This window comes from Gekko japonicus, unplaced genomic scaffold (assembly GCF_001447785.1).
Source record: "Gekko japonicus isolate JY-2015 unplaced genomic scaffold, Gekko_japonicus_V1.1 scaffold516, whole genome shotgun sequence".
In the NCBI taxonomy this organism is placed as follows: domain Eukaryota; kingdom Metazoa; phylum Chordata; class Lepidosauria; order Squamata; family Gekkonidae; genus Gekko; species Gekko japonicus.
The window spans coordinates 345,377-368,909 of record NW_015172567.1 but is presented as its reverse complement, the minus strand read 5'-3'; the positions used below and the strand labels follow the sequence as shown (position 1 = coordinate 368,909).

General features: G+C 45.8%; 1 protein-coding gene across 1 annotated transcript in view; it reads right to left on the bottom strand.

Moving 5' to 3' along the window:
- Positions 1 to 23,533, bottom strand: part of TBL1XR1 (transducin (beta)-like 1 X-linked receptor 1) — a 149,596-nt gene that overhangs the window by 42,737 nt on the left and 83,326 nt on the right. The window contains exons 2-3 of the mRNA XM_015421333.1: positions 11,305 to 11,407; positions 524 to 669 (exon numbers count right to left, since the gene is read on the bottom strand). Coding sequence (XP_015276819.1) covers positions 524 to 669; positions 11,305 to 11,362 — 204 coding nt within the window. The 5' untranslated portion in view covers positions 11,363 to 11,407. The remainder of the gene's footprint in view (positions 1 to 523; positions 670 to 11,304; positions 11,408 to 23,533) is intronic.

The window sequence follows — 23,533 nt, the reverse complement described above, 5'->3', positions numbered from 1 at the left end:
GTGTGGGGGGGGGTAGAGCGTGAGAGAGAATAAGAATCACTTGGGTCTGTAGTTGAGTGCATTTTTAACCATGAAAGATGACAGAAGAGAATGATGATAAAGAGGACTGCAGATGTACCAGGAATGGGGGCTTTCTGCAACTGCCAGAGACCAGATGTAAGATGGATTGTAAGCATTTAGCAACTGTCTTTTTGTTTATTTTACTTAGTGCACCTAGATACTGTCCTTTGCAATACCCTGAATTTGTGCCTTGTAGAAATAAAGCTTGTTTTAACTTGAGAGAGTCTGTACAAGCCCTCACCCATCAATCTGACCATTTGAAATGCTACTGAGTGACACCCCTTTGAGGCTGGCTTAGGGTAGCCCGTGTGTGTGTATGTGTGTGTATGTGGGGGGGCTGGGTCTTACCCAAAGTGGTGGAAGCGACGGGAAGGGGGGGGCAGCGGCTAGTCTTGCCCCACAACGTGACAAAGACCACAACATGCAATGCTCATATATGCAGGGCAACAGGAGATCTTCTTACCTCATTAATACTGACTTCTGCCTCTACATACTGCAGACCTTTCTGGATGATGGAGATCAAAGCAGCCGGGGGCACCAGAGCACCGTTGATGTTAGACTGGCTGATATGGCTCTCAATACCAAAGGTGAATGCTGAATGAGAAAACCCTAGAGACAAGGGGGAGGTTATAAGGGTGTGCTCATCCACACGGAGAAAAAGTTACTTGGTTGGGCCCCGCACCCAAACTGTCATCCCGCCCTCCCCGAACACCACTTTTCTATACCCTTTGGAGGATGGATGGTTGTGGTAGGTGATGAGGGAGGCAGAGGTCGATCCCTGTTGTGTGGTCTTTCCGCTACACAAACGGACTCACTGGCCATCAAGGAATAAATTCAAAGTTGGCAGTTTGATAATGTCAGGATTTTATACTTATTTCATTATAGGTTCTTACAGTCCACCTCACTTAGCTATCTACACCTATGCAAAAAACTTGTCTGACATAATCACTGCACTTTTGACCATCCACCAACCCACCCAGGATCAACTGAGGTCCCATCTTCCGGCACCACATGGCTGGCTGCACCCATAACGACAAACCACTACCTGTTATAAAGGGAATCCTTGGGGCTGTGCCTTCATCCCCTTCTCCCATCCCATTGTTGCCAGTTAATCAATCACCAGAGCTCTGTAACCTCCAAAACCCTGTTTAGAATCCTGACTTGGGAGGCAGAGGACAAATCCAGCCTGGCTACAAGCACTGAAATGAGGCTTAACCTCTCCCAGCTTCTCTTGTCCCCTCATCACATGCTCCTTCCTTCTCTTGAGCATAAAAGCAAACCAGGCTCAGAGCCACAGATGTCTTGTCCTCAGTCGGCTTTCTTTTTCACTCCAAACTGCACCTGCATTCTGAAATGGTCCAGTCCTGGGAGCGACTGTATCACTTGGGGTGAGACCCTTCGCCACTCACACAGGTTGCCTACCACCCTCTACACCTTTCTCTCAGGTTCAGGGTGACAAGTAGGTCAGGCCGTCACACGTCACTACTCTTCTCATTTCTTTTAAAATCTCTAGAGAGCTATGACCATTCCCCCTCTCAGGTCCTGCCTCTCACTCACAGAGACATCGGCCTGGCGGGTAGCCAAGTCCCCCCCCCCCTTAATAACAGGCCCTCACTCAAACTCTCCACAGCGTTGTTGGGGCTGGAAGCTCAAACCCTGCTTCATTTACACCCCGCTACCAATTATTCATATCCTAACTCATACAGAGACCAAGAACTTCACTGGAGCGTGCCTGTGTGTTTCTTTCCTGGAGACAGGTGGCCCACAGGGTTAAACAAACAAGGAGCTGCCTTTTATTTATGGTTTGAAGGGAACGGGAAAGTAAGGCAAAGGTTACAATGTTTCATTTCCATTGAACTTCAGAACTGCCTTCCTGTTCCAGCATTTGGGGATCTTCTGTTACAAACTGACTTTTCTTTCCCATCTACCTTTAAGCGGCTCTCCACCCCCAGCTCCACTGAGACACACCCCGCCCCCTCCCCAACTGCTCTCCAACTGTCTATCACTAACATTCCGTCAGCTCTCGTTGGTCGCTCTTAGGGAGAGGCGGAACCCAACCTGTCTGTCACACCTGAGTCTGCTAAATGTTTCAATCTCCTCTCAGTATTTAAGATTTATCACACTGCACCAGCCAAAGGCCATAGAAGAGAATATTCCCTCCGACAGCAGTAACACATATTTGACTCCAGCACCACTGCTACCCAGGGAAGCAATCCTCAGTTCCTTCTTAAACACTGGTCAAGTCTTTTAAACTAACCTCAAAGCTCTGTCGAGACAATGAGATTCATTTCCTTCATTTCTTCAAAAATTGCACAGGGCAAGGGAGAATAGGTCTATGCGGCGGGTGAGAATTAACTTCCAAGACAAAGCATTTTAATTGTGCACGTGCTCCGGCGCCAAGCACACATTAGTCCTGTATGCTAGCTTGAAGGGTGAAACAATTATAAAATTGTAAATAGGAGAATTAGGATTAGTGGATGCTAATATGTTATTGAGTTGCTTTTCAAAAAAGGTAAATTCATTGCGTCGAAGAGATTCCTCCAAAGCTGTTATGCTTTCCCTTCATGTGTTGTTAAGGATGTCAGAAATTTTCCCTTTGGGGACATTATAAACTGTTGCTCATGGGCAGCAGGAACTAAGACATTGCATGCATAATGAGGATGGGAAAAAAATAATTTCACAAATACGGCAAGTGGCAATGGGAGAGTGATCACGAGGCAAAAACCAGGATGGGGGCTACAAACAGGTGGGCTTCGGAAATGACTGGAGTCTCAAAGGGCAGAAAGCACATTCGGCTCTTATCCCAAGAGTAACCCCAGCCCAGTGTGGTGCTTTATTTTCTCACACATTGAGATATCTATATTCACTCTGCCTTGCTGACTTTTTGAAATACTGCAGTGGTGTCCCCCCCACACACACACACAAGTTTCAACAGAATCTATATACTAATAGTGAAGGCGCCCCCTTGCGTGCGGATACTTATTTCCACGCATCGGGGGCACCTGGGGGGGAGGGAGATTTTCGTGCACACTTGGGGCAGTCCCCAGGTGTGCACAAAAATCTGAAAAGTTGGAAAAAATATCGGGGGAATACTTAAATCCCCCCCAAAGTAACAGAGTGTCCACTGCGCGTGCGCAGGGAACTCTCTGCAAACTGCCTTGCCGCCGCCGCCGCTTCGGAGCCGGGGGGGGAGAGACCAGCGAGGCCCGAGTGGCTTGCAGCCGCCGGGCCTCGCTTCGGAGCCAAGGGTGTTGGGGGGGGAGCTTACCTCCTCCTGCTGCTTCCTCCTCTGCCTGATAAGTGTGCAGCTCCCCCCCCCCGCAAGTATCGCGGGTCCCGCCCCTTGTTTTTACTATTTGATAACTGACAATACATATCCTCTGGTTGGGGCTTTGTATATTTTTGCTTTAAAAACAACTCCAATCCTGTGTTTGGAAGAAAATATATACATTCTGAAAACAGACACCTGATTCCTGAACTAGACTGGCCTTACAGCATACCTTGGAGGTTCCTAGAGATCATCCTTCACCATAGTTCCCTCTAAGCTGCACTAGGGGGAGCTGGCACACAACATTTTAATAGGCAGTGCAGAGATTACTGCTTAAGCCCACAAGGCATTTCCCTCTCCGTTTGAAACCATGGAGGATGGGGGTACTTCCTTCTGAGGCCCATACAATTGGGCCCCTTCATCCAATCTTTTTGAAACTTGGGGGGGGGGGGTTTGAGGAGAACTGGACCTCTACCTAAAAAACAGTCCCCCCCAAGAGCCCCAGATACCTCCAAATTGATTATCCATTATAGGACACAATGGAGCCAGACCCTACTCAAGGGAATAAAAAACCTGATTTCCCCAAACAGCAAAAACTGGAACAAGGCCTCTTGTCTGGACATTAAGGCTTGGAAAGACTCATATATACAGGATTAAAAATGTACGGCATTCAATTCTTCCATCAGAAAAAAACAGAAGTGCACTGAAGAGAATTCCTGAAAACATTATTTTCCCTTTTGGAATAAGTAAAATGTACTAAGGTAGTATAACAAGCAGCATTTTCCAGCTCTCTCTCTCAACTTCAGCATTGGGTATATTTGCAGTCTTCCTTGTCTAAACTAAGGAATTTATACTCTAACATTCCAAAAATATCCTAGTTCATACAGTTTTATATGCTAAGTAAGTTATAAGGGCTGCATTTCATGTTGTTAAAGCGACTTTTGGTTTGACAGGAAAGTAGGTACTGCATATATTTAAATTTTCCCCATTATGTCCATTTTTTTGTTCTTTTTCATTGGCTTCAATGTTTCATGAAATTCTACTTCTCCAAAACTGAGCCAACATTTGAGTGCATCACTTTAACAGCATCATCTTTTAAGACTTAGAATAGCTCAGCTGGGATACCATCACCTCCACTAGCTTTGTTGTTAGTAATGCTTTCTAAGGCCTATTTAACTTCAAAGTCCGCATGGTCAAAGCAATGGTATTCCAAGTAGTCATGTATGGCTGTGAGAGTTGGCCTATAAGGAAGGCCGAGCGCCGAATAATAGATTCTTTTGAACTATGGTGCTGGAGAAGACTCTTGAGAGTCCCTTGGACTGCAAGAAGATCAAATCAGTCAATCCCAGATGAAATCACCCCTGACTGTTCCCTGGAAGGCCAGATAATGAAACTGAAGCTCAAATACTTGGGCCACCAAATGAGAAGGGAGCACTCCCTGGAGAAGACCCTGATGCTGGGAAAGATTGAAGGTCAAAGAAGACGGGGACGGCAAAGGATGAGATGGTTAGACACTGTCATAGATGCAACGAACATGAAATTGAGCCAACTTCAGAGGACGGCGGAAGACAGGAAGGCCTGGCATGATCTGGTCCATGGGGTCGCGAAGAGTCGGACTCGACTGTGTGACTGAACAACAACAAAAGCTCAGGAACTCTCTCCTCAACTCTCCAGGTTGTCAAGCACAGATGGTGTTTTCCCAGGACCTGCTACTTTAGATCTTTTATCCCCATGATATAAAGGATCAAACCTGCAACCTCAGTGCACAAAAAACACAGCTCCTGCAACTACTGCTGGGCCACTCTCAGCTGGGCTTCAGCACCAGCACTGGACATACTCAAATAAGGGCACCGTGGCTAGCAGCTCAGCGGGGGTCAGGTGACCCCCTCCCACTCGAATTCCCAACCCATTGAAAGGGCCCATTTGATTCCACCTTGCGGCCCCAACAGATTTATATGAAATTATCACTACCTGTGCATTTATTGTTTATCGTTTTAATGATTTTAATGTGATTTTACTGTAACGAGCCTTGAACTCGTTTTTCTGTGATCCGCCCCAAGCTTACTTTGGGGAGGGCGGAATCGAAATCTCAACATAAAAATAAAATAAAATATAGGGAACCAGCAGAGTCCCACCTGAACGTACAAAGCTTCTAAGTCTTTCCCAGTCCAAGCAATCTACTGCTCAAGCGTGGACAGGGCTGCTCTTAGACTGCCCATCCCCACATGTCTGGATGCAGACTTCTAAAGCCGCAGCCCATCCACAGCTGGAGGTTCTAACTATGGACCAGGCCTGTCATTCATGTAAAAGCTGCAATGTGGAGGGCATATTCTGTCTGCCGTAATGTAAACATGAGTAGTATAGTGGTGTATTTCAAGGCTGCATGCAACCTTCTATGGTTTTGTGGCTTTCCTATGCAGGGAGCATCAGGCAGAGGAGTGGAGGTGGAAAGTGCCATTGAGTAGCAGCTGACCTGCAGGGTTTTCAAGGCAGGAGAGGAGGTTTGCCATTGCCTGCCTCTGTGCAGCGAACCCGGACTTCCTTGGTGATCTCCCATCCAAGTACTAACTGGGTCCCTGTTAGCTTCGAAGATTTCAAGTCAAGAGACAAAGAGACATGGTTTGTCTGCCTCTGCGCAGCAAACCTGGACTTCTTTGGTGGTCTCCCATCGAAATACTATCGGGGGCTGACCCTTCTTCGCTTCCAGGATCTGACGGGATCAGACTAGCCTGGGCCATCCAGGTCAGGACAGGCAGGGCATGTAAACTTTGTTACAGGAGTATTACACTACCCTGCTGAGATACAGCCCCGGAGCACACAGACTCAGTGAAATATATATTAAAAGCAGGCAGGGAAACGTGATTAAAGATCTTTCAGGTAGCTAGGCTGTTAAGACTGTACACTGCCAAGTCCAGCTGTGCCAAAGGCCTCTTTTCAACCATTAGTGGAAAGAATGTGTATGCGTGCTCAGTTCCCTCCTGTATGCTGGTCTTAGGAGCACTAATGAATTGTGGTTACGCGGGCACCGCTGCTGATTTATCCTGGAGACCCTCCTCGATTTACTGCGGCAGACCCGTGGCGGTCGTCCCCTGAAAAGACGGCTTCACTTTTCAAACCAGGCTCCCTCAAAGCAATGCTTGCTTGAAACTGACCCATCGGAAGGAGCTTTCAGGAGCCTGACTGACTCGTTTTCTTGCCGCCGAGAGACAGAACAAACGCATTTTCCAATTTTGGCAGAGTCAGACAGCATGATGGTTATGGAAGCGATGTAGAGGAAGAAGAAAAACTAAGTGGTTTCCTTCCCCCCCTAAAAAATATTGCTCCCAAAGGGCATTCTGCAGGAGATCAGAGCTTAGAAGGTGTCAGGGCCCAGCTGGGGTCTACCTAAAAAGTTCAGAGTCCCTGAAAGGTGTCTGGAGCTGAAAATCGGAGCCTGAAGCATAGCCAGAATTACTCATGGCCAGCTAAAGGCAAAAAACAAAACAAAACCCAGTTTCACAGTAATCCATCCTGAATGAAGGGGCCTGCACGGGTCTATGAGACTCAAGGGTCTACTGTCACTCATTAAAGTTCTAAGAATTCTGGTTCAAGCTTCACTCTAGTGCATGCGATAATTTAATCTAGGGAGCTATTTTAATGATCTGCCTTCCTCCTCTCTGCACTGCGATTTCAAACAATATGCTTTCAATTCCTTGAAGGTCGCTATCGGAAAGTTCCAATTAGCCCACGCTTTTGCATCTGTGCAGTTCGATCAATTGGGAAAGAAAAAGAAAAAAAAGGTTGCTGTGATATGTTATATTGGGCTATTTATGCAGCTCTAAAAAAGTTCATTGAGAAACTGGTAATTTGGATACAAAATGCTGATGATTGTATCCCAGATAGTCTTCTGTCTGAATCAGGAAAAGTAGAAGTTTAAACTCAGAAAATAATTAAAGCAAGTGCAGTAAAAGGCATCCATATAGATATTTTCATTTATAAAAAGTTCCCTGTATCCAACTCTTATAGCCTTTCATGAGTTTTCTAAAGCTCTTTGGCATTCAGCTATAAAACTGGACTGATTGCTTCAAGCCTCAGAGCGCTTGACAGGAGGAGCATTTTCACACTTGCATAAAACGTGTAAAGCACACCAGGCTTCTACCTTCAAAACAGAGGACATCTGGCACAGAGGAAAAAGTCTGGTGAAGCGGGGGTTGACTTGCCCCGGGGTTCCAAGCGTCCATGAAACAAGAACAGCTGCCCAAAACGAGAAGTGTAACAAATTGTGCCAAGTGTTGCAACTAACTACCTGAGATAACGAGTTGGTGTCTAGAAAATCAAACTGGCTCCAGGCCACTGATAAGGTCTAAAATTGTGAGAACAGAGAAAGGCTCATTTGGAATGATTCCTAGTTGGCAAGTCTACCCCCAAACTGTAAGAACACTAGTGAACCCTTTCTTCCAAATACCACTGGTTAACTGATGTTAATCATCGAGATAAGGTTTCAGGCCAGTAGAACTCAGCATTCAACTACTATCTTTGACAGCGAGGCTGTGCTGAGCACCAAATTCTGGCGGGGGTGGGGGGAAATAACATCCATATTTTAAAACGTTGTTTTACTCCTTTGGATGCAAAGATATGGGTGAAAAAAAATGTGTAGGTAATGGCAGATGAAATCCCTGCTAGCTAAATAAGATTTCTAGTAATTTAGGATCTAGTAATTCAGGGTCTAAATTTAGGACCTATGTCAGTACTTTGCCCCTCTCTTGAGGCTGTCCAAAATAGAATAAATCTGCAAAATAACCAACAATGCAAATAAAGGATTCTGGAATCCGGCTTTTTTTGGACCGCTTGATTTTAGGGCCTGCAACGCATGTCCTAACAGAACTATTGTCCTAACAACTAGGGGTCTGCAATTTCTGTCTGTATGTGTGTGTGCTGCTTTAGTTGTGCTTTCTACATTTTTGAAAAATGTCATTTCTACTGGCATTAATGGGGAACACATTTCCATTCACGACAGTTCCATCCAACTGGAAAGAAATTCTCTGGAACTGGATCCCTCCCTCTTTTGCTGAATTTTTGTACTCAATTAAAACCCTGGCAGGGCAAGCACAGGGAGGCAGCCAGCCACTCCCCAAAAGCAGACAAAGGTGGTGTGGAAGAGTGGGCACAGAGACTTGCATTTGACAGCCCCACAACTCACTACTGGTGTACACTGCACGAGCTTAAGACGTTATAACAGATCCTGCACTACAGCTGGCCCTAAAAGAAAGGGAATGGAAAGGGACATCAAACCCTTATTTAAATAGCAACACACACTCACATATACACTGCAGCAAATCATACCCTCTCACACCCAAAGTACAGCAGCAACAATTGTTAAGAGCAAAATAAGCTAGAGAATGGGAATCTGTATTTGCCAGGTCTCAGTGAGATGAATGTATTGCATGCAAGGCAGGAAAATTCTACTACATTGCTAGCTTATACAGAACCCGGATCAGAGTTTTTCCCTAAACCACTGAAACAGCACAACAAATGGCAGAACACTGTGCACAGACAGACCCATTACCAAAGTCTGCTCTGGTGGGAACATCCTTTAAGCATTCTGGTTGGATAAAATCCCTGTCACTGACATCATCTTACTCTCCCTCTTCTCCACCACTATCACCATCTCCCCATCCCCTGCTGCTAACTTGTGCAGCTGTGAACAGCAGACTGTACAGATGCCAGAAATTACCAAGAACACTTCCAAAGACATATAGCAATTCTTGGTTGTCCTTCCTTTTTTTTAAAAAAAGAAATCAGATGTATTATAATACCGACAGTAAGAAAAAAATAGTCTTTTTGTTCAGCGATTTCATTAGCTAAAGTCCGAATGCCTGTCCACAGCAACAATGCCATAAACATAACAAGGAATTCTAAGACACTCCAGATGCACACAGTCTTACAATCTTGAACTTTTCACAGTGAACCCCACCCAGGGATAACAATGGTGCTACTGAATATATTTACTTTAATCACAGAGGGGGGGTCAAGGAGCCCTTAGCTCTTTATGAGTTGATCTTTTTGCTTTGAACACTAGAATGTTTGGCCAAGCCCCAGGCTAAATCAGGAACGGCTTACCCTGGAAGAATAACTCACGGAAACAAATCCCGACCAGTTCAGGAGAAGCAGGTCATGAGGAGCACCTAATCCTTCATAAGGAAGCGGAGGTTCCCTTTCTTATGTGCTGTGTAGCAGGGAAGGTCCAGGGGAGGCCCACTCCCAGCAGGGGCAGAAAAGCAGGCACCAGGACCTCTGTGGCAGTTGGGACAAGCCTCGGGGAGACCAGGAGTGAGGTGGAGCCTCAAAGGCTGGTCAGCAACCCCAATAGTGGGAAGGGTGTGCCTGGACACCTGTGCTGCAGGGCCAAGGTTGGCTGGCGGTGTCAGCAGCAACTGGGAGTGAGAGTGCTCCTTGAGGAGCCAGGCTTGAGGAGGTCAGCGGAGGAAGATTCAGTGATGGGGCCACATGTTGGGAAGAGGCTTAAAGGCAGTGGTCAGGAGTACTTTGGAGTGGATGGAGGAGTGGAGAGGGAGTTCACCGGCAGGGAAGGTGGGGCCAACCACCTCTCTGGAAGGCAGGGACAGCATTGCCAGTGCACCGTGACCTGAATAAAGGCTACTTTGAATCACACCTGCCACAGGAAGTGGTGGTGGCTACAAGCATGGACGGCTTCAAAAGGGAATGAGATAAGCATATGGAGCAGAGGTCCATCAGTGGCTATTAGCCACAAGGTATAGATAGGGGCTCTGGGGCAAGGGATGCTCTGTCTTCTTGGTGCTTGGGGGGGGGTCAACAGTGGGAGGGCTTCTAATGTCCTGGCCCCACTGGTGGACCTCCTGATGGCACCTGGTATTTCTGGCCACTGTGTGACACCGAGTGTTGGACTGGATGGGCCTTTGGCCTGATCCAACATTGGCGTCTTCTTATGTTCTTATGTTCCAGGCGTGAACAAAGGCCAGGGAGTCCATACCCCTTTCCCAGCTTGTGGCGGGCACCCATCATCCAAGTAACTTGAGAGGCACCAGCCACGCCCACATGGTGGCTACCTTTTAAGAGCCTCTATGCCTCCTCAAATATAAAAAGGGGAAGTTCTAGAGTCCACTGATTTATCAGTGGGCGAGATCCACAAGTTCTTCTCCCCAAATTATACAGAAGCAGGGGGAAAGGGGCACAGGTTCCAAACGCTTCTACTTTTGCCATTTCCGTTGCTTGTGAAATTCTTTAAATATCTGGAAGATAGCTTACAGTTTCTACTTCTGGTACCTTCTACGCTGGCAGGGTGGCTGAGGTCTCCCTACATTATTTTTATTTTTTTGTTTACATATACACATACAACTTATTTTCTATTAAGAAAAAAACAATCCACAAAAAGAGGGGAAAACCAGTTATACGCATTAAGGTTAAACAATTCTATGTTAGACAGGAAACACCAATATTTTTTAAAACTCACCACTGATGAAATCAGAGATGAAAAACTAAGCAAACAAAACATGGAAGGCTTTTAAAACAAACAAGGGCTACAGCTTCCGGAAGAGTGACGCTAGAGAAAATTCCTGGTTCAGCTTTTTTGGAAGGTGCCACCACTCCTTAAAGTCTCGACTTTGGTGACTCTGGAATGGTTCTTCCCCAAGAAAGGAAGAAAGCACCACACAAAAACTTAATGCCAACAACTCTCAAGCCAGTTTTGTATTACTTCAACAGCTTGAGGCCAGAGAAGGTGGAGCAGGTAATAAGCCTACAATAATAATACTTAAATAAATCATTTCAGAGTGTTGAAATTACATCATCTTTACATCAATGTGGCACTGTTACGAACTCAGGATGGGGGGGGGAGAAGGGTTAAAGTTTGGGGTGGGGTGGGGGTAGCATAAGGCCACCTAGTGAGTTTGTGGCAGATTTAAATTTGCCTTCAGTTAATTCCCTGACAAATGAAGTCACATTGGGCAAATACTCACCGGACTCTTGCAAGTATCTATATACGAGGAAGTTGACCTCATCACTGCTTATACTCATCTTTATGCCCGCTTAAACCATGAGGTCACAACGAAGGATACATCCCTAAAATAAACAAAAATACAAGTTATAGTAGGTCAGGAATTTGAAGAGAAAGAAGTTTCTCCGACTGGACTCTGAGCATGCTCAAGCTTCCCGTCAGTGTTATGCCCAGAGACCATGAAGAAAAACACAACAATTTATTGCAAGAAACTCCTAATGCTGATGAAACCTCACAGCTGGGTTCTAAAAACTAGTTTTGGAGCATCCTCGAATGAGCATTAACTTTAGCCTGATGTAAATGGCAAACCAGGATAAAGACAGGTGCACAGCTGGAAACTTGTTCATAGTGGGGGGGGGGGGGGCGACGCACAATGCCGGAATTAAAGGTAAAGGTTCCCTTGCTCGAAAGCCAGTTGAATCCGACTCTAGGGTTGCGGTGCTCATCTCCGTTTCAAAGCCAAAAAGCCAGCGCTGTCCGAAGACGTTTCCGTGGTCATGTTGCCGGCATGACTAAACACCAAGGTGCACGGAACGCTGTTACCTTCCCACTGAAGTGGTCCCTATTTATCTACTTGCAATTTCTTGCTTTCGAACTGCTAGGTTGGCAGGAGCTGGAACTAGAGATGGGAGCTCACTCCATCATGCGGCACCCGGGTCTCGAACTGCTGAACTACTGACCTTCCATAGCCTGCAGTTCAGCGTCTTAACCACTTGAGCCACCGCAGACTCCAGTAGTCACTCCCTTAAAAGTATTTAAGGGCCAGCCAAAATTATACCTGAAGTGGAGCCTCTGCACAACCCAACACTTTTGTTTATTCTGAAATCCAGTGCAAGGTAGTGGCACATGTTTAGGGGACATGGCAACATTATATCTGCAAGTGATATTTACGCTATCTAGTATATGTTTATTCAGCCCCCCCCCCCTTCCGAGGCGCTCATAGCAGCAGATGGAGAATCCCTCCTTCCCCATTTTATCCTAACAACTGTGTAAGAGAACCTGACTAATTCAAGGTTACCAAGTGATTAGGCTGAGTTGAGGAGGTAGAACTGAACCTGGATCTCCCAGATATTAGATAATATAACCACTAATGGATCCTTGGTATGCAAACTAAATCTTGAATCTACTGGAGGATTTTCATGGATGGATTTCTACTGCCAAAAAGGGCTTTCCTTAAGTGGTGTGCAATTTATTTGCCTCCCTTCCCCACTGTAAGCAAAAGTACCCCTCTTACTCTGCTCCTGGGAGACAAAGGCTATTCAGGAATTGGGGGGGGGGAGTGAAAATGCCCCCTTCCATTTGTGGAAATCCTCCAGCAGATCCAAGGCCTAAGCGTCAATAATTTCTTTGAACGGGTTGCGGCAGTGTAGTTTAAACAAGACCCATGCAAAGTTCCAACTGGAAGCTCTTTTGCCTCACCATCACATTTTTAAACAGACCTCATAAGGAGGTATGGATTCCCCCCCCATTACTTAAACACCATCCCAAAAGAAAACAACAAGAACCGTAAAGTCAGAAAACCAAGTCCAGTGCCATGAAGGGCGGCCGGGGGGGGGGGGGGGGGGACTGTAGATAGAATCACGAAATTATTTGTTCACAAAAAATTCAGGGACCTCAATGTATTTCGAAGGAATACTTTTCATCGAGAGAAACAGAAAATGTACTCTTGCTTGACAGAAGCCGAGCTCAAAACGGCTTTCTGTAATTATTTACTGAACTTATACACATCCACTGGGGGGATCCAAAGCCACTCCCATCGTTCCCTGTGCCTCCAAGTTATCCTCACAGTAGCCCCCCCCCCCCTTGAGGCAGGTTATGCTGAGAGTGTGTGACTGGCCCAAGGTCACCCAGCCAAGTTTCTATGGAGGAGTCGGGATTCGAACCCGGAGTCCCCTTGATCCCAGTCTCACACTCCAGCCACTACACCACACTGGCTCTCTTTAAAAAAGAGGAAGGAGCAAACAGGACATTGCATGAATTTAAAACAAAACATGTAAAACATTCATTAAAATGTACCAGCTGTAGGCCTCACAGCAGACGATCAGGAGAAAAAATATCATTATATGTCTGTCAAAAATATTATTTATCTGGACTGAATAGAATTTTTGCAAGGCTGGATCAAAGTGTTCTCTTTCAAGAGGATCAAGGAAGCAGGCTGGAGTTGGGGGGGGGGCACATCCTGGCACGCATCCCACAAGACAAGAGACTTGCTATCTAATGGGCAAAAGGTGGCAGTATAACACAAATATATGAAATACTTTACTGAAAATGAAAATGAAGAGGAAGCCTGAGAAAGAAATGGGCAATTTTCCCAATAAGGACATCACAGAGCAGAAACCTTGTTATAATGGTCTAATGTGTGCATAAAGATTCACGGTGTCTCAGAAGACTTCCACAGAAAATGTGCTGCTTTTTTCCCTCCAGGGTGAATCCTGTTTCTAAAGTTTTGCCATCAAAAAGTTGCCCATTTTGCTTATCTCAAGGGACTCTTCTCTACACCCCAGATTGCAACAGAATCTTCTGAGAAGATTTCCTCCACACTTTAGCCAAGGGATGCGAATCCTGGGTCCTTCCAAAAGAATGACCTGAACATTGTTTAGTCAAAATATTTAGTGTGTTTCCTAAGAATCCACGCAAAGATAAAGGTCTCATGAATTGTACTGTAGAGCCATAACTTCACAAAAATATCAACTGCAAAAGGACTAAAGGTGGTTCGACACCAGTTATTTTCTCTCTGATGTACTCTAGAAACCCCAGAACAATTGGTGTGATTGGTACTGTTCCTGGAAATCTCCGTGATTGGCATTCTGTTTTCAAGAAGTTCTTTTTTAAAAAGAAAAGACAGGTCACTGTCTCATTAAGGAGGTAATTGTTTTTCAGCAGCTACTTTCTAGATAGTCTACAAGAAACTTCAGCTCCTGAAATTCTAGGTCAAAGAGAAGTCCAGTGAGGCAGCTTGGTAGAGGAAAAATGCTGAAAGTCATAGCTGACTTAGGACAACCCCAAGCAGTTTTCAAGGCAAGAGACGTTCAGAGGAGATTTGCCATTGCCTGCCTTTGTGTAGTAACTCTGGAGTTCCTTGCTGGTCTCCCACCCAAATACTAACCAGGGCTGACCCTGCTTAGTTTCTGAGATAAGACAAGACCAAACTAGTTAGGACCATCCAGGTTAGGGTGGAGCACCTCCAAGACTAAGAAGGCTTATTCCAGCAAAAGCTGTTGTGAATCAATGCTCACTTCCTAGTACACACCAGGGCTTAACCACAAGTCAATTTATTCACAAGTAGGTACATCAGCTTGCCATTGTGTAAGTACAACAAATATCTAATAAACAGGATCTGAAGGGCAAGATGAGAATGGGCACATCAAATCAAAGTTAAAAAATAAAAACTACTGCAGAAGAGAGGCGTGTGCTTGTTTCCAAACGGATGGGGGGGGGGAATTAACCCAAATACCTCCCCTCTGCTGGGTCCATAAGGCTGCTTGCCTTCTTTGGATGACCAAATGCGGATCAGTAACCATTACTTAATGTGGCCTGCTTTCCTAGGGGGTGCCAAATGCAAGCCATTGCCCAGTGACTGATGCTGTCTGTTTAATCGGGGCAGCCAAATGTTCTCCTGTTATTCTGCCTGCCTTCTGGAGGTGACATATCTGCTTCGGCCTGCACTGCTGTGTGAAAATCCCCTTGGAAGTATAAAATTCTCCATGGGTTTCATGCTAATTGGATAAACAGCTTTCGAGATGTTGCAGCATTTAGAGTCACAATCCTTTACTTCAATTGTCTACACACACACACACACACACACACACACACATATATATATATATATATAAAAATAAATAAATACTAGGGCCCTTTCCCCCATTTTTCTGAGATTTGGCACGAATGATTCTTTAGGCAGCACAAATATTCCTGGAGTATTTCATCAAAATGGGATGGAAAATACAGATATCACAGTCAGAAATGTGCTTTCCGTTAAAGCCAATGGAAACAAACAGAAAACAAAAGGTCTTGACACTGATGTTTCCACTTCACATAACTGTTTGAAGGACAGAATTTTGAGTCATCTCTACTCCAACACTCCAGGGATAGTTGCATATCCAATCCTGGAAGAGCTTTCTGACCTCCCTGTTCCAATCTGGCAGGAACCAGCCTTCATTCAGGCCACAACTCGTAAGACTGAAAATGTATACGGAGTAAAGCAGGACTCATGTATAAGTTCCATTCCACGTACCCACCATCGTCTTCATTAGTTATGGAACGTGTGCAGGCATGCCCACAGCCTGGCCAGCATTCATCCCCAGCCTTTTGGCGAGGACCAAAGCAACTCTTTTTGGAGGGATCGGAGCCATCCTGATTGTCGGGCATGTAGGAACCAAACGGACGGATGGGGGTCCTGAACTGGGTTCAGTAGTCAGAGCAGAGGGAAGTGAACCTGAGACAGAACCAAGGACAACGCCTTCTCCCACAGTGCAGCTTTCAGCCTAGAGGCCCTATCTGGCTGAGCCTTCGGGGTGGAGCGCTGGCAAAAATCCAACACTGTGAGCCTCTCCTAAGCACAGAAGACAGAGTTCATACTTGTCGCTGTGCGTCACCTTTGTTCCATACTTTGGACATTTTTTAAACAGTGCCTTGGATGTCATGACGAGGGACCACAAGCACAGCAAACAGGGAGAGCCTGGACGATGGGGCTTGCCTCCCGCGAAAGACTCCCAAAGGAGGGCAAAGCAAGTCCTCAATGACAAAAAGGAGTCTTTCTTTCATCCACGACGACGGTGAATAAAATCAACGGCGCATGCTTAGAAAGCTTCCAATCCTCGTGGTGGCAAAAAAGGAACTGAGGGAAGGGGGTGCCTGCTGAGAGAGCACATGACATGCTGGGCAGAAATCCCATGCACGTGTTGGCTCTGGGAAAGGGTGGGGTGTCCCCTCTTTGGAGGGGTTTTTTTTGTTTGTATTTTTTCATTTGTGCATGTGTTTGTGTACGTGCGCGAGTGTGTGTGCACCTGGAAGTCATGGCGACCTCTGGTGACTGACGCCTACGGTGCCTGAAAAAAAGCTGCCCCTGTCTTCTCGACCGCTGGTATTCCACGGAGGTCTCCCATCCAAGTACTTGCCAGAGTCGGCCCTGCTTAGCTTCCGAGATCTGACGAGATCGGGCTTGCCTGGGCTATCCAGGTCAGGCCCCTCTTTGGAGTTTTTGAGCTAGAAAGAAAACGTCCCATGGCTGGCCTGTGCAAGCACAGTCCCAATGTGGGGCTGCACGAGAAGATGAAAGATGATATATAATATTGCTAATAAGCATGTGTAATAATGAATAGCATGAAAAGGAATGAAGCTTTTGATTTCAAATTTAAAAAGAAACCTCTACATCCATGCTACAAAAAGGACACAAGTGTACAAATAACATACAAAAAGAGAGATGCAAGATTAAAGAGTGCGTGTTTCTTCTAACTTGAATTATTTCCCCCTTTTCCTGCAAGGGAAACTGCAGCCAAATATTTTACTGTATCCTAGTTAAAATTTGGCAGGTGCTAGCTAAAGCTGCTTTTGGGTTGCCTACTGGCTATCCTTGGCCTATGCAGTTTTCCAGTTTCAGTACAACCACTTAAGTAGTTTGTGCATTGATAGGCTTACCATCTCCCTTTAGATGCACGCATGCACATACAGAATGTTATGCTGCTAACAGTCTCTTCAGACAACAATAGCCCTAAACGTATAAACAATAATTTTTTATCATGTGGGGTTTGTTTTCTGTGGGTTTTTTGATGATACTTAAAGCTGGGCACCACTCCTCTTTCTGTTCTCTCCAGCCCTCAACAGTTCCCTTCCCATAATAATAATCAGCCCACACAAAGCAGAAATCAGCTGTAGCAACGGTCACAACCATAGTTCTATTAAAACTCCATCCAGATATAATTCACCTCAGAAATTCCTTGCGATGCCGGGGTGCGATGCCGGGGGGGGTGGGTGGGAGTCAAGACAGTGCAATGTAACTGTGATTTATTCAAAAACATAAGTTGATAGTTGTGGTTTATTTGATTTTGAAATTTCCCAGGAGCTTCTTCTTTTCTTTTTTTAAGGAACTGAAACAAACTGAGCTATGGGACAACTGACGAGGACCTACAAAATTGCACGTTTGGGAAACATGTCCCCAATGCAGGGGTCGTTTCGTAGAAAAAGAGCTAGGGGAACTCATTAGCATAACTCATTAGCATATGCCACACCCCCTGACATCACCGGAAGTGTGTCATAAGGCCACACCCCCTGACATCACCAGAAATGTGTCATAAGGCCACACCCCCCGCCCCCAATGGTCCCGGCCGCTGCCACCAGCCTTGCAGCTCCACTGCCGAGCCCCATGAGGGGCCCGGCGGTGGACCTGCAAGGCCGGCGGGAGGGCAAGGAAGCCCCGCGAAGGCCCTCCCTGGCCCCAGGCAGGCTAACTGCCATCCCCCCCGCTTCCCCCCCCCCGAAATGACCTCTGCCCCAATGTCTTTATGCGTAAGATGGGGGCACTTCTTAAAAAGACCTATTGACATGACAGCAGTGTTGTAAGACTGTCTATAGTAACATCTCAGACACTGTCAGTAGTAGCTTTCTTGGATCGCACCCAAACAGAGCTTCAAAAAGCCATGCCACTTTAATATTTTCAAAAGGGATGCAAGGTAATCTTCTTCCAGCTTGTGTTTGTCCGATGGGGTTTTCTTCGGTGTTCTGTACTTTTATGAAATTTCATGCGATTTCTAGTTTTGATGCTCTATTTTAATGTTTATTGATTTTTATTCTTTTTAAAAAAAAAAAAATACTGAGCTTATGTGAAAGTGTTAGCCAAATGTTGTAATAAATAACCACACAAGTGAAGGCAGCTGGCATGCAACCACAACCCAGATGGAGGCTGCCATGCCACACCTCTGCCTGGCTACGTTCCACATTGGCAGAGGTGTGCACCGGAATTATAAATTGCATTAACCCAGTAGTGCAGAAAATTTCCAGACTTCGCCAGATTGACACAGTGGTGTTGATGGCACGAAATGGGTTAGCATAGCAATCAGGTTTAAAATACACTGGCTCAGAGCCAACCACAGAAGCTGTGCCTACATGACCCATATAAAAACCTGAAACCCCACCCACTAGCAGGTTGACAGGGGAAAAGGGAGCAGCAGGGATTGAACCCAGTTTGCAGCTTCCCCTTCTCAAGCAGAACAGTTCATCCAGCATCCATTTATGTGGGAAACTCCCCATCCTGCTAGGGATATTGCTGTAGGGAAGACTCTCTTTTGTAATTTAATCATGGATAGCCCCGATCTCATCAGATCTTGGAAGCTCAGCAAGGTTGGCCCTGGTTAATATTTGGATGGGAGACCACCAAGGAAGTCCAGGTTGTGACGGAGAGGCAGGTAAAGGCAGACTACCTCTCCTATTCTCTTGCCTTGAAAATCCTATGAGACGACTGCGACTTGACAGCCCTTTCCACCACCAGATCTAGGAATAGGACTTGGGTGATTGTTGCAAACTTTGTCACTCCCCTAGAGGGAAAAAAATTCCCCCCGACTTCCTCTGTAACCTTAAGGCAACCCTGTGCCCATTGTGGATTTGTTTCGGTAGGTCGCTCTGGGTCATGTGATAACAAATGGACAGATTTGGACAGAATGGACACTTGCCACAGCTCAAGCATCATTGAGGGTAATAGCCTGGTGGAAAGTGTGATCAAGTTGCATGCGACTTAAGACAAACTCCATTGGGTTTACAAGGCAAGAGACGAGCAGCGGTGATTTATCATTGGCTGCCTCTGAGTAGCAACCCTGGATGTCCTTGGCGGTCTCCCATCATAAGAACATAAGAGAAGCCAATGTTGGATCAGGCCAAAGGCCCATCCAGTCCAACACTCTGTCACACAGTGGCCAAAAAATACCAGGTGCCATCAGGAGGTCCACCAGTGGGGCCAGGACACTAGAAGCCCTCCCACTGCTGCCCCCCCCAAGCACCAAGAATACAGAGCATCCCTTGCCCCAGACTGAGAGTTCCTATCTATACCTTGTGGGTAATAGCCACTGATGGACTTCTGCTCCATATGTTTATCTAATTCCCACTTGAAGCTGTCCACGCTTGTAGCCGCCGCCACCTCCTGTGGCAGTGAATTCCATGCGTTAATCACTCTTTGGGTGAAGAAGTACTTCCTTTTATCTATTCTAACCCGACTACTCAGCAATTTCATTGAGTGCCCACGAGTCCTTGTACTAACCAAGGCCAGCCCTACTTAGCTTCTGAGATTTGATGAGATCAGGCTAGCCTGGGACACCAGGACTGGGCAACAATCTATCTGTACATAATGGCATCCCGACATCTTACACTGTGAAGATCAGTGTGGTTGGCACTGCATGGCCTACTCATCAAAGCAAATGTAAATCTAGCTCTGCTTGACTCCAGTTAAGGAGGCTTTTTTGGGGGGGGGGTAAAACATAGGCTTTTTATATACATAAAAAATGAATAACCGCCACTTACTGGATTCCAACCGTTTCCATGTGGCCATGTAATTTATATAAATAAAAAGAAACCAATCAGTCATCTTGTGTGGGATAGCCTGAAAAGGTCTGAGGTTCTAAAAATACTGTAAGATTCTATTACACCACACAATTTGCATAATAAACACAGTCCAAGGAAACTCTTCAAAGCACTCTGAACTCTCCTTTATTTATTTTTTGGCCATTCTTAACTTATCCTAGCTGTTTTATTCCAGCCCATTTCTCAAATGAAGAGGCACTCCTGTGACAAGATAGCCACGTGAGCCCTGTGTCATGCTGGCTACCCTTTCTCTGGAGCAACCTGGGCCGATTTCAACAATCGCAACCCCTTTTCGGATGGATGCCAGTCAAAACGCATATTCTTTAGCTAGTTGTGTTACAACAAACTTAGGAAGTAGGGGCAGGGACCTTGAATTGAACAGGTAAAATAAGTTACCTTTTCGAACATACACAATAAGTACTTGTGGGGATTTTGAATACATTAAGCTGAGTGCTTTCAACATTCAATTCACCTGAACACTCCAGGTGGATTCAAGGGGGAAAGTAATAAAGGGGCAGGGGGACACAGATAGTGTTCCCTCTAAGCTGAGTTGGTGTGAGCTAGCTCACAGTTTTTTAGCCTCCGGCTCACACATTTTTGTCTTAGCTCAGGAAGGATGTCTCCGGGGCAAACTAATTCATGCAGTAGCTAAATCGCTTGCTCACAACTTTAATGCCGGTAGCTCACAAAGTAGAATTTTTGCTCACAAGACTCCACAGCTTAGAGGGAACATTGGACACAGAACTTCCAAGCCTGCTTCTGAACAACTTCAACCGGCCTTGAGAGTCCAACGACAACAAAAATCGTTGTTTATTATCTTTCTCTCCCACTATCCCGCTAAAGCCTGGTTTCAATGAAAGTCAGCGTGAACATGCCACTGGACTCTGATTACACCAGGATTCTAAAAGACGGTTTGGGAGCATCCCTGGATTTCTTTTAACTAAAGTTAACAACTGTCCAAAAAAACTCACAACTGGTTCATGCACAAGAGAGGAATGGGCACGTACTCTTACTGTCAGATGTAGATCCCGCAACTCGGAGGTGAGTTACATCCCCACCCATTTCCCCACTTATCTTGTAACAGCCCTGCCAGGTAGGTTAGACTGGCAGACACGGGCCAAGCAGGGTCACCAAGTGAATTTCATGGCTGGCTGGAGATCCTCAGCAGCCCAAATCTGACATCCCATCGTACATCAGATAGGAGAAGACAAAACCGCAGCAGTACCGGCTGGGCAAGCCAAATCGCTCCAGATAAACAGTTACTTCAGATTTCCATCTTTGGTGCCAAGTTTCAACTCTTGGGCGGATTTTATGGGCCAGTTATAAATACATCTAACACACAACTGGGGGCTACGCTAGAAATACTGACGCAACCTGTTATGGCAACTACGAAAGGCACCCAGCATTAAGACACCGATCTCGTTGAGGATGTGAAAGTGACAGCTGGAAGAAGGCCTTTGCAAAGAGGTCTCAGAGTTCAGTTTATGAATGTTTAAAGCAAAGATCTGCTCGAGGAGCTGCCAAAACCAGAAAGGAATTTCCCAGGCAAAGCTGGCAGCAAGGCAGCCGATCCTTCCCCTCTCCCCAAATGAAAATTTTTTGCCACTGTCCAAGCAGAAAGGATATATTGTAAGGCTGCAACAGCAGATGTCATGGGTGCGATGTGCAGCCAGAAGTACATTATTCATACTATAACAAGTATCGGATTGCAGCAGCGGATGAAGCATTTGGATTCTGATGCGGGAGATCCAGGTTAAAACCGCTACTTGGCCGCAAACCTTTCTTGGTGACCTTGGGGAAATTGGGCTTGCAGTGTAACCCATGCCGCTGACTATTTTTAAAAAGAAAGATAAATTGTGTACTATCAGCTCTTCCTGTGTTTCCTGCCTGGACCACTTTTGCTAGCAGGGGAGGAAAACACCACTGGATGGCTGCAAAGAAGGTGGGGACAAACAGACTTCCAATTCCTGGGAAAGAGCTTCCCAAATGTCCCCTCCATGTAACTGCACAAGGATTATCACTGCTCTTCCCGGTTTTAAGGCATCAGAGCTTTACTAATAGCCAGGTGACCACCTGAGAACACACATGAACGTGAGTGAAGGACTTGGGGAAACAATCCCAACAGAGAGTATGCAGAAGTTCCCGTGTGTGTATGTGTGCGTGTGTGCACCAAAGCAGCTCAGAAGCAAATCTGAGGTTACCACACCTACAGAGATGTAGCTACGAGTCCACTTTGACTGTCAAACTTCCATGCTCATTCCCACTTGACAGGGCTGACCCACAAGTAAAAATAATAATAAGGAATTGGATCAAGACTTCCTTCTGATCATTTCTGAAACATTATATGCTGTGCTTCTGGTGTATGTAGAAGGATAACCTCCAACAAGCCTCCCCGAACTTTCAATTAGGAAAAAAAACGCCCTGGCATAGTTCAAAGAGAAATGAAGCTGTAGATGAAAACCATTCATCTAAAAAGTCATTAAGAAGGAAAAATTTGTATAACAAATAGGGAGTTCATACATTTTCAATCCGTAACATATGCAGAACGCATTACGATTTTTACAGGGATGTATTTATTAGGTATCAATTTGAATTAGGACTGACATCTCCCCCTCCCTATTGCCTAGAAAATTCTTAAATATTGCCTCCTGTTAGATGTTATTGATCGACTCCTCCAAACTGTCACGTTTCTGCTTTCCGACCTTTCATGGGTGAGCCTTGTGAGATGTTTTTCTAATGCTGAGTGAGGTTGCTAGCAGAAAGCTTTGCTTCCTCTTGTTCAAAGGAGAATGTTTTGGTATCGTTGGTGCACCAAAAGACTTTTATATGGCTGGATTGCCCCCCTTTGTACAGTTTTTCTACAAATGCCATGAGTTATAGAACAAAGTTTGAGTCTGGTGGCATCTTTAAGAGTTTTACTCCGGGTATTTTTTCTGTTGGTCTCAAAGGTGCCACTGGACTCAAACTTTGTTCTGCTGCTTCAGAACAACATGGCTGCCCACCTGAAACCATAGCTTATAGAACTGGCTGGAACAAAAGGCTTTTGCTTAGCATGGCGTGAGTTGGGCTACCTAGACCGTGGTCATTTCTTCCTGTTCGTCAAGCCTCGAGATACCCTTGGTGCTCTTTGGCCAGTTTGGTGTAGTGGTTAAGTGTGCGAACTCTAATCTGGGAGAACCGGGTTTGATTCCCCCCTCCTCCACTTGCACCTGCTGATGTGACCTTGGGTCAGTCACAAGCTCTGGCACAGCTGTCCCTGAAAAAGAGCAGTTTGTGTCAGAGTTCTCTCAGCCCCCCCCACCTCACAGGGTGTCTGTTGTGAGGAGGGGAAGGGAAAGGAGTTGTTAAGCCACTCTGAGACTCCAAGTGAAGGGCGGGGGATAAATCCAATCATCATCATCATCATCATCTCCTCCTCCTCCTCCTCTTCTTCTTCTTCTTCTTCTTGAGGAGCATAAACCTCTCCCAGGTCAACAACTGCTGCAACCCACTTTGAGTCTTGAATGAGATGGGATTATAAACCTAGCAGTAAGTCAGAGATGTTGACCCACTCAAGAATCGTAGGAAAACAGCCACCTGCCCCCTTAACCCATTATTCAATCAATGTGCACATTACCAAAAGTTCC